We start from the raw sequence: 11,797 nt of genomic DNA, 5'->3' as shown, positions 1-11,797 counted from the left end.
CTTGGTAGTTCCGTTCGATGGCTTCAACTGTTCTAGAACTCGAAATGCAGTTCGCTTTTATGGCCAAATCAGCAAGGCCAACTAGAGTGCACTATGAAAAATATTCAAAAACAAGAAAGGAAAGCTAACTTCGGGCGGAGCCGAAGTTGATATACCCTTGCAGAATATTATGTACATTATATTCTTCAAAATGATTCATATGATGCATTCTTAATACTCATAAAAATCCCAACTTCCTAACTTTACAAACACCAAAGTTATGGCATTTCCGATCAATCAGTTATATGGCAGCTATAGGATATAGTCGTCCGATCCTTATGAAATTTGGTAGGTCGGATTAATTGGTCAAATATATAACCCATAGAAAATCCCAACTTCCTAACTTAACAAACACCAAAGTTATGGCATTTCCGATCAATCAGTTATATAGCAGCTATAGGATATAGTCGGCCGATCCTTATGAAATTTGGTACGTCGGATTGATTGGCCAAATATAATACCCATAGAGAGTCCCAACTTCCTAACTTAACAAACAGCAGAGTTATGGCATTTCCGATCAATCAGTTATATGGCAGCTATAGGATATAGTCGGCCGATCCCGGCCGTTCCGACTTATATACTGCGTGCAAAGGAAAGAAGGGTGTGTGCAAAGTTTCAATTCGATATCTTTAAAACTGAGAGACTAGTTCGCGTAGAAACAGACAGACGGACAGACAGACGGACAGACGGACAGACGGACAGACGGACAGACGGACATGGCTATATCAACTCAGGAGGTGATCCTGATCAAGAATATATATACTTTATAGGGTCGGAGATGTCTCCTTCACTGCGTTGCACACTTTTGACCAAAATTATAATACCCTCTGCAAGGGTATAAAAATATATGACTATACTTTATATTATTTAATATTTACAACTATACATTTGAACTGTATTTTTTCCTTAAATGTTCTTTTATGTGAAAGTTTCATATTAATATTTAATATACTATTATTTTAAGTATTTTATTCACCTATTTTCTGCATTAGAATATTTGCATTAGAATAATTTGTGATCTAATACTTATAATTTATTTAATAGATGGTTTCTCTCGAAAAACCAATTATTATTAATTTCAATCGATAATGCATTAAACAATCAAATTTAATATACCGCCCTATTTTTGTAAGTTTTATTTATTACATTTTTGATATAAAACCTATTTATGATGCATTAATTTTGTTTTCAATTCCAAATCTCAGGGAAACGGCTTGAAGTGTACTCTTCAGAATTTAATTAGACTCTGCAAGACCTTGTGCTGAAATTAATTTTTGGCTGCTCATTATATAATAATGTTATGCTGATCCTGATCTTCAGCGACGGGCCAAACCTTCGCATCCGAGTCGTTATCTCGCATAAATTTCCCGATATTTCTGTGTCACACTTTGGATACTGGTTTCTCGCTCTTATACTGAAAGTTGTGGGAACGAAAAACGAGACTTCTCCGACAGTCGAATGTCGGATTTTTTGGACGCATGCGCCTTGGGCCGCCGAATATCTGACGAATTACAGCGTTTCCCGCCAAAGTCGCCGATGGAGGGCATCAGTTCATCCATCTGTCGCGGCTTTGTTTACCTTTGTTATCAGCTCTTATCACACAGGGTCCCACCGGGTGTGCCACTGGGTGTGAAGTGGCCGCCCATTGGCTGTGCAAGTGTCTCCCTGCAAGGGCAAATGATGTTACCCCACCTGCGGCCCTTTTAACTGGCAATTAAATGCAATTAATACGACGAGGCATATGCAAATATCATCAAACGCAAACTTTTGTGTGTCGAACTGCAGAATGAATGACAGCTACTAGTCTGCTAGACCCTAAAAGGCATAATTAAGAGTAAGTATTGCAGTGGCAACAACAGACTGTGATAACTGGTAACCGGTAAATGTTGAACAACAAAACAGGAAAGGACCTTTCCAGTTGGTGGCTTAACGAATGTGGGATGTCCTTTAACCAACGGCAGAAGAAAATGTAGTTCTATATTACATCAGAGGAAATATTTCCCTAAATGTACTTCAGAGTTATCTGGTATTTAAAAATGTTTGTCTACATTTGCACTTTGTATTTTGAATTAAAATAATTGGTAGACTAGTCCAATTACAACAATGAACATTTTTTTAATAAATTTTAAGGTAAGTAAGTACTTGATTTCACAGATATTTCTATATTTTATTATTAAAATAACTTACAATGAATAAAAATAAGAGTAACTTAATAATTAAAATATTTCTTTGCATTGCTTTTTAGTTCCTTAATCTTTAATACGTATTATTGCCAAAAATGGGTTAGAGTATGCTGATAGTGGCTTATGACCTTATATGTCAAGCATTGAATGCTACATGCTGACAACATTTGTTGCTTGCAGGCACTTTTAGGGTCTAAAGGGGTTAAGGTGGGCGGCGGCCATGCCCACTTCTGATGTGGCCTGCAACACTTCCGGCATTTAAGCAAACAAAATATGTAACAACAAGGAAAGCACACGGCTGCAACAAGCCAGAGCGCATTTGTGTTCCACTTGGGGACCCCAGTGCCCTTCAGCCCCCCACCCACACCACCCCTTTTCCCTCCCCCTTTTACACCGTCCTTCATATAAAGATTGCCGGCCAAAATTATAGGACTAAGATTTAAGTTAGCTTAACAACCAAATTATAATGTACAGATTGTCAGGCAAAATTATAGAACTAAGATTTAAATTATTTTTTTATTATTATAGTTAGTAATATCTTTAAATGATTGCTAGATATTTAGTTGTTCTTTATATCGATCTTTTTTATTTGACCTTTGACCTTTATAGACCTTTAAATTAATGAGTTGTTGTAACTTTCTCACATCCTTCCCTGCGTTTTGCTATTTGTATCTTAAATTAATGACTGGGCTTGTCAATAAATAATCAGAAAATTTACCTCTTAATTTATTTATGGAAAAATTATTGTTAATCTCATCGGTACTTATTGATAGTCTTGTAAATTATAGTTAAAGTTATTTTCGTTAATAAATTAAAGTTTGTGAATTCTCACTTTTAATTGTTCTTAATAATTCAATGCTGTTATTGCATTCAATTGAGTTTTATTAATTATTATCGATGCATTTATTGAAGCCATTTTAGAGCTAGTATTTGGACCGCAAGTGTATATCCTCCCCCTAATATTCTGCCACATGTGTAGGCGGAAAATGCGGCATGTAGGCTAATGAGTTCGTTCTATGTCGGACGTGTCGTGTTTTTGTCCTTTTTTTTTTTACCTCCCACATACTACTTCTGATTTTGTTGCCATGTTGTTATTGCTGCTCTGTATGTGCCGACTAACGAGGACGTTCCATTGTCTTCTGATGGCACAACCCAAAATGCCAGCGGCAGTGTCACAACTTGCTATCCATATGGCGATTCGCGGACATAGATTGGACATGGAAATTTTAGACTACACAGAACAGGTAAATACGAAACGGACACTTCCTAAATATCAATAAATTTATCGGGGATACCTTAGAAACAGGAGGGTTTCAAAATCACTCATAAAGGTGTCTAAAATTACTAAACAATTCGCTTTGACACACAATCTTTTTGTAGACAACTTTTAGACACCTTTAGAAGTGGTTTTAAAATAAAAGCTTAATTATATAGTTTAATTTCGTTTTAAGAGAAAGGTCAAACATGTCCGATAGAAATACCGCGTTGTCAAAATTAAGTTCCTTTTCTTTTTATACCCTTGCAGAGGGTAATATAATTTCAGTCGAAGTTTGGCTGCCGGAAATGTCATAAGCATAAATATAATTTTTGATAATTGTGTGTGTCGCGAAGAGTTAATGGAACTTTAATTGTAACTCCGGGATAGAGACGGGCTTTCCCTGGGTCTTAAAGAAAAATACAAGCTTCGTTGAATGGGTCGCCGGAACTGGGCCATAAAACCACACCAAAATTGTGTACGAACTTGATTAATAATGAACTGGAAATGTTGAATAAAATCAAAGGTCAGCGATTTTATTTGCAGATTCGTAAAGTTTACAATAAGGTTGTACAATTTTTTTTTACATTACAACCAAGGGTAATGTTGAATTGCACAGGATGTTAATGTTCAACGGAATCTCCCTCTGAAATATAAAATACAGAATTACTGAGCTATTTTCCAGCAGCTTATTTATTTACCCTTGTTTATGGAAAGGAATCATATGGTGCATTTTTTTAACTAAACAATCTATCATATCAAATTCTTCTCGGCAATCAGTGTGCACATGATATAGATGCATAGCTGCAGGATCGAATTTCATTAAAAGGTAAATTAATACCGCCAGTATCCACACTATTTTCATTTTCGATTTGAACTGTGATTGCGTGTTGATTATTTCAGAGTCGATTTGCTACTGATTTCGGACATACGACGGCGGCGTTTAAATATGCTCATGCTGCCCCCAGATAATCATTTGTATTAGAGCTTTCTCCGATACAATAAAATTATAAAAATGTTTGTTTCTCAGAAGATAATCACCATCGTGTGATGTGGATACCTCATACCTCTTCTTTGAAGTCTTGAAACGGTATTTTATGCACTTGAAGACATGTAGCAAAAGTTGGGTATCTAATTTTACTACTTTAGTCCCTTTTTCTAGTATTAATTGTAAGCTTAAATGGGCTTAAAGCTTAGAACACGTATGTCTACTTTTAGATTATAATTAAATTTTTATTTTAATGTAGACCAATAATAAAATAAATATATTGATGGCCTTCGGGGTTATTAAACAAGTCACGGTCAATTCATGCACATTATCAGCAGTGGCCATTTAGTCTCAGTTCACCATAAAAAATTTTGATAAGACTTGATCTTTTAACCAAAGAAAAACAACGACACAACACTTTATCATGATAAAATGATAATTAATTATTTCTTTATAATAGCTATAACAGTTTTATTTAAATACTTTATGTAAACACCTTTAAGTTTGTAAATAAATAAATTTAAAATCATGATTATTATTAAGTTTTAAATAAACCTACATTTTTGCATTTTTACTTAAGGCACTGCGTTTTTATTTAAATAAACAAGAAATTTGACTATTTAAATTCCTATTTGTGAAAGTGGAATAACAAACACTCATGGGCCAGGAAAAAATGTCCTGTTGTGCAGCTTCGTAGAGTTAATAAATTGTTAAATCTTATTTAATTTGGGGTTGTTGTTAACGAATTAATTAAGTGCGCCGACAGCTTACTAGACTACTTATTAGACTACTTCTTGTTTTAGACTACTTTTAGACACATTTGGAAGTGGTTTTAAAACAAAAGTTTAATTATATAGTTAAATTGCGTTTTCAACTAAAGTGAATGGTCAAACATATCCGATAGAAATACTTCGTTGTCAAAATTGAGTTCCTTTTCTTTTTGGTTTTTAATTTGCTTTATTTATTTCTTAATTCCTGGTGCCACAATGGATGTCCTCTAAATTAGTGCGAAATTATTAATTATTATTGGGAAACTAGTTATTTAGTATAATGAAACATGAAAACATTTATTTTAAACGCTAAATTTGCAAAAAAAAACATTGTATTTATATTATAGTAGATACATTTAAGCGCCTTCACCCGTTTCGATCGGAATCCACTACTCAAAGAGCCTCCTCAACCAGTTGATCCTCTGGCTGAGCAGCTCCAGGAAAAAGGCAGCTACCGCAGCAGATAGCAAAATCGAGGAAATGTAGTATAGACCGCAGAAGGCCTCCAAGGGAATGGGTGAGACCTTGTAGTCCTCCTCATAGGGGTCACTGTACTGGCTGCTATCGAACTCACGAACAAAATACCCAATTATACCGGCCGAAAAGAGCTGCTTGATCTTGCGATCGAAGGAGAATTTGAGGAGCGAGTGGCGCCGCAAGTAGATGACCAATTGGTAGTTGTAGATGTGCTCCCTTATGTGGGTCAATTGGCTGGTGCTCCAGTGCCTCTGATTGTAGTAGCTCATCGCGGCAATCAGCGAGGTGGTCGTAATCCGCGCCTCCTCACCCAAACCCTGCATGTAGTCGAACCGATCGGTGGATCCATTCCTGGTCAGCACGGTCAATCTCCGGGGATAATACTCCACATACTCCTGGGAAATCAGCGTGTAGTTGTCCCTGATCAACTCCGATATTCCGGCCGGCTGGGGTTTAGTATAGGGCAATCGGAAGGAGTCGAATAACTTGCCCTGGTAAACGACTCGCAGGACCAGAACCAAAAGCAGCCAAGTGACGTAGAGGATGCGAGTACGGCAACTGCCGGGCAGGCTCCTCGCCTCCAGGGGATTGCCCATCAGGGTGGTGAGCACCTGGAGGCCATGCCGCGCCATATCGGACTCCCCGCACACGATCCTCTTCCGAGCACCCACCACCAGCACCACCAGAACCCCCGAGAGCACCAATGCCAGCCAAACGGTGCCACAAAATGGCACCGCCAACTGGGCCACCGCTCCGAACTGCTCCCGCATGTGCGTGATGAAGACCAGCGAACTCTGGTGGTACGAGCAGGTGAAGGAGAACTGCGACCGGTGCTGGTGCGATCCGCTCATGGCACCGATCAGGATGGAGGAGTTGCTGTACATCACCTGGTCGAAGCAGCCACTGCATCCGTCCTTGATGTCCGGCGAGAGGCACTTGTCGCACGGCTCCTCGAGCTGAATGCGAAAGCGAAAGATCTGGGCCAGCAACTTGATCAGCTCCCCATCGATCCCAGTCAGTCGCCAGATCTCCGCCCGCTCCGCCGGATCACTGGAGTTGCCCTCAAAGGAGACGTACGGCGCCAGGGGATACCAGCTGACCCGCACCGAGCATCCGGACAGGCTGCTCAGAGCCCGGTCGAAGGACCTGGCCTGCCGACCGTGCCGAAAGGAGCCGTTCTGGTAGCGATCGATCAGCTCCAGGGTCACGTTCAGGTCGCAGTTCCTGTTGTACAGGCAATAGGTGTAGATCAGGACCTGACCGTTTCGCTTCTGGGTGAGCAGCAGGACATTGACGGTGTGGAAGCGCACACAGGTCCTGGATATCTCCGTCAGCACCTGGATGCGCTCGGCTCGCGAGGACATGCGCCTGGTGAGCAGGATCAAGAAGTTATATTCCCGCGTCGAGTGCATGTCCGTAAAGTTGAAGCTCAGCGTGTTGAAGGCCTGGGCGGAATTGACCAGAAAGACCACATGACTGGCGGGAACTTCGGCGGGTGGCTGCTGAAATGTCCGCAATGCCAGCTCGATGTCCACCGCCTTGAGGATCGCGGTCATTAGCTCCTCCTGCCGGTGATCCCTGTGCCGGCCACCTGCCGTCAATTCCACCACGGCCAAGGTGATCTGCGAGGGTCTGACCTGCTCATCCAGAATTTCCAGGGCAGCTGCCACCAGGGGTGCGATGACCTCCGGTTCCGGCGGATGCACTGCACCCATCGCCGGCGATCGAAGTGCCATCAGAATCCACAGATACTGCAACATTGGCCCGGAGCACTTGCAAGTTGGCCAACAAATGCGCTGGCCAATTTCCCTAATGGTAAACTTTCAGTTCAAACCAATCGCCGATAAGCAGCCTTTCATTAATGCCGAATTAGCCATTCTGACCCCGATCTAATCCCGTCCTGTCAGTGCATCTAATTAGCTTGATGAAATTACCACATTGACTAATGGAGAGTTGATGCATTTTTTCAATCAAATTGTAATTTATCGATTATAGTTTTCATTAATTTATTTACAGATAAAATAGAGCTAATAGGAAATAACAATCCCATCAGATCCTTGCACTTATACTCTTAAGCCGGTAAAAAAAAATGAAGTGAGTTCTGGCAATCAAGCAGCAATCATCACAAGAGTGCCCGCAATCCCGAGAGCTGTGTAAAACGCAAAAAGCCAATTCAAATTTTTTTTTGCCACATCTGTGGGTTTGTGTACGAGCAAGGGATAAGATGGGGTATTCCCCTGCCGAGGCTACCAGTTTTTATTTATCTTTGTGGAAAGTTACCCCGCTGGAGAATGCAAGGCAAATGCAGCCAGCATACATATCTCTGCGGCTTGTTAGTCCAAGCGAAAGGAGGCGCTGCCACGCCCCCTTCTACCCATTTCTGCCCACTTCACGCCCATCTGGCGCGCATAAAAATTAAAAATTTCATTAAATTCACAAAAATGCTTGAAGTGGAAAAATGTAATATCCTTTGGGCACAAAGGATGTGCATATAAATGCAAATGCGGTACTGTTGCCCGGGTAAAAACGAAGCGATATGTCCGAAACGCCCACTCAACGCCGCTGCCACGCCCCCAACGCTGCCGCAGCAGCTGCATGCATGAATGCACACTGTACAGTGGGAGAAAATAAGAGTGTTTCACTCTTTTATATATATTTCACTGCTGTTTTCGTTGCATAAGTTTAAGTTTGTTTAGGGAAATAATTTGGTTTTAAAAACTCAAACGATATTTCTTATATATATTAAATTAATTTTAATATATCCTTAGAAATTTATATATGTCAATTTCTCCCAAAAGTTAAAGGCATAATACATAAACTATAATTTATAAGAATATAATTTTTATAATTATTTTAATAGTATAATTTTTAACATAACAAAATATGACTCTTATCTTATCTTAATTTATTGTTTTTTAAGTTTTTGCTTTTAACACATTTTTTCACCACTAAATGTATAATTACACAAAGATTTCAAGTAGTTAATGTTTTCTTCTGTGGATAATATATTTTTTCCAGTGCCTTTGAGATCCAGGCAACTTTTACACATGCATTTCCCGCTCGCTTATCTCCGCCTGCCCCCTCTCCCCGCCCCCTGCCACGCCCCTGCCCACAACCTTTGTTTGCAATTAGTGGGCGACTTTCATAAACAAAGCGATAAAGAATCGGAAAAAGGGAAACCGGAAAAGGGGCAAAGGATATGGGATTCAAAACGATATTTAAGAAAATACCGGAGAGCAGAGTCCTTCTGGAAAGTAACATGGCTCGAGTGACTCTCGACGAAAAACTTTGCAGCTTTTCATTTGCCTAATAAGACGTCATCAGATTGGGCCAATCGAGGAGAAAGTGTGGAAAGTGGGCGAAGAAAGTGGGGAAAGCAAAGGAAAGAGTAAGGAGCGGAGTGCAAAGAGCAAAGAGCGTGCAACATATGCCCGGCATGCGACAAAAGTTCGAAAATTAAAAGTTTTCCGAAAAGTATGCAAAAGTCACCGGAAAGGAGTCCTGAAGTGGGTGGAAAATGGAAAATGGGTAGAGATGGTGGTAAAGAGGCAGCGGAAAACTGCATACGTATGTGAGCATGCTTTGTGAACTGTAATTATGACGCTTGTTAGCAGTTATTTCCCATTTTCGTGGCTCATTTTTGCAGAACAATTTTTGAAAACCCCTAAAATGTAGACGAACAACTCAAAAAATTCTTTAAAAATGTGACCATGATAACATTTTGATTGAAGTCTATTTTAAAATACTAAATTAGTTGGGTTTACTACGGCTAATTATTGGTTATTGCTTTGTTTTTAATAGCATAAAATAAATATTTTCTTGTTTTTGGATTTTCTTTTATCAAGTATCTACCTAGCTTTCAATCCCTTAAATAATAATATCATTAGGACTAAAAATCCCGATCATGGACCCAATTAAATTACTGGCCAAGGGCAAAAAGCAAGACCCAACCGAATGATAAAACTCCATACCGATCCACCCCTTTTTCGTACCACAACCCACAGTTTTCTTCTTAAGTTTTGCGAAAGTTCAAGCTTGGTCTGCGCATAAATTAAAAATGACAAGGATATGCCAGGACGAGTGGGAGGATTGGCATCGTGTAACCAAGCAGGCAACAAGTTGCAACTTAACGTTGCCCACATCTTGCCGAAGTCCACACCCTCCCCTTCCCCTCAAGCCCCTTCAAACCCCTTTATGGCATATGAAACATGAGCACACCCGCCCCTGAGAAATTCTACAAATTCAGCGAAAAGTATTTTCCACCTTTAAACATGGAATGAAGGTGAGGCTGGAAAAAAGAGGGAAATGATTTATGAATGCAAAAACTTTTCGGACCAACTTTGTACGGCCGTTTTGCCATTGTGTGTGTTTGTGTGTGTGGGAAAATCCTCATGTTACACATGTGAAAGAGAGGCGAATAGAGGGGGGGAAAGAGAGAGAGAGACAGAGACAGGACTGTCCGCTTAATGGAATTATAAAAATGTTAACTTCAGCAGAAATTCAAACAGCGCCGCACTCTCTTCGGCCCCTTCGAACCCCCAAACCCCCACCCCCTCTTCAACCCTTCTTCAGCCCCTTCTTTACCCCATTCCACCCCTTCCATGGGTTCGACATGTGTGGGAAACTAACCTTTTTTCTACATGCCTCATATGAATTCTGCAATACTTTTGTTTAACATTTAAAGTGGCTTTGTTTGGGAACTTAACAAAAAGCATAAAATAATTTTGCACCGCAAACGATTGAAAATATTTGTATAGACACGAAATTAAAAACAAAGTAAAAAAAAAAAAGCAGAAAAATCCGAAAGAAGTGGGTAAATTTCAACGTCAGTAGCAGACGGCCTTTGGTTAGCCGGCTGATATATCAGATACATATATATTAGATATAGATGGATAGATGAGCAGACATACGCAGACATATGGGTATTTGTGGCTAGGGCAATCCAATATACTTTTCAAAGCAAACACGAACACAACTTGAGGCTGCCACAAGGCCCAAAGAAGATGGCAAGGGCTGACACTTGAACCCACAGCCGGGAAAACACCACCCACAGAAGCACCCACCCCGCCAATCACCCCACTACCCACCACCACCCCCTGCAACGGCAGCAGTCAGCCAATTTCAAGCCAAGTCCTGGAAATGGACCAACTTGTAGTCCTGCAGTTGCACTCGGGAAAAATGATGGCAACAGAATTTTTTTCTTAAGCCCTTTTCTTAAGCCCTAAGTATTATTATTATCCCTATGGGAAACTTAAATAAATTTTAAAATTTAAAAATAAAATTTGTTATTAGAATTTTTAAAAATCTAAATTGTTTTCAAAACCGACTCACTCTATATCTACTTTTAAAAATATATTTATGTTAAGTTTAGTTTACGAATATGAAAACAAAATAATGTTGTTAAAACTTCATATTAAGAAAATTATTTTATGTTATATACTCATTAACAACTATTTATCTTATTTTTGATACAAATTAAATGATTAAAAATATGTTTTTGAATTAAAATAAATATATTTCCGAAATCCTGGATAATTTCTCCCAGTGCAGCTCCCGCTGCCGCTACAGATGATGTTTCTTATCTTGTCCTGCAGTGGCTGAGCGATGCCAGCGCATCCTGGAAGCTTTTTATCTTGGCGTCATGTTGATGTTTGTCGGAAACTTGATTATTTTCATCTCGCTTTTTTTTCGCCAGCACACATGTCGAGGAATCGCCGGGCCATGTTGCTCCCACTCGGAAGATGTTTTGGATGCTGGGCCCGCGGCAGACAAACAGGAAAGGAGCAGACTGGGATTAGCTCCACCGCATAACCAAAAAAAGTACTTGGCAAAAATATATATATATATGCCCGTTTGTGGCCAGAAGTTAAAAATAAAGAGTTTCGCCCCGTTGTAAATGCACCTTTAACTCGGCACGGGGCCACAAGGACTCGGTTACAGGTTGTGTCCCTTTTTTTATCCCTATATTTGTTGCTGCCGTTGTTGTTGACAAACAAGGAGCGCATAAGTAGAATAAGTTGTAATAAGAGCAGTTAACAACATGAGTGAAGTCAAGGCGAGCGCACAGCGGGCAGAAAGCCAAGAC

General features: G+C 39.9%; 1 protein-coding gene across 1 annotated transcript; it reads right to left on the bottom strand.

Moving 5' to 3' along the window:
* Window positions 1–5,624: 5,624 nt before the first annotated feature.
* LOC108046406 lies at window positions 5,625–7,472 on the bottom strand. The gene has a single exon (XM_017126057.1). It carries the CDS (start codon window positions 7,470–7,472, stop codon window positions 5,625–5,627), a length of 1,848 nt encoding a protein of 615 aa, XP_016981546.1.
* Window positions 7,473–11,797: the final 4,325 nt, after the last annotated feature.

This window comes from Drosophila rhopaloa, unplaced genomic scaffold, assembly GCF_018152115.1.
Source record: "Drosophila rhopaloa isolate 14029-0021.01 unplaced genomic scaffold, ASM1815211v1 contig_3, whole genome shotgun sequence".
NCBI lineage: Eukaryota > Metazoa > Arthropoda > Insecta > Diptera > Drosophilidae > Drosophila > Drosophila rhopaloa.
Note: the sequence above shows the minus strand (reverse complement) of the source record. Positions and strands in the feature narration are given on the sequence as shown.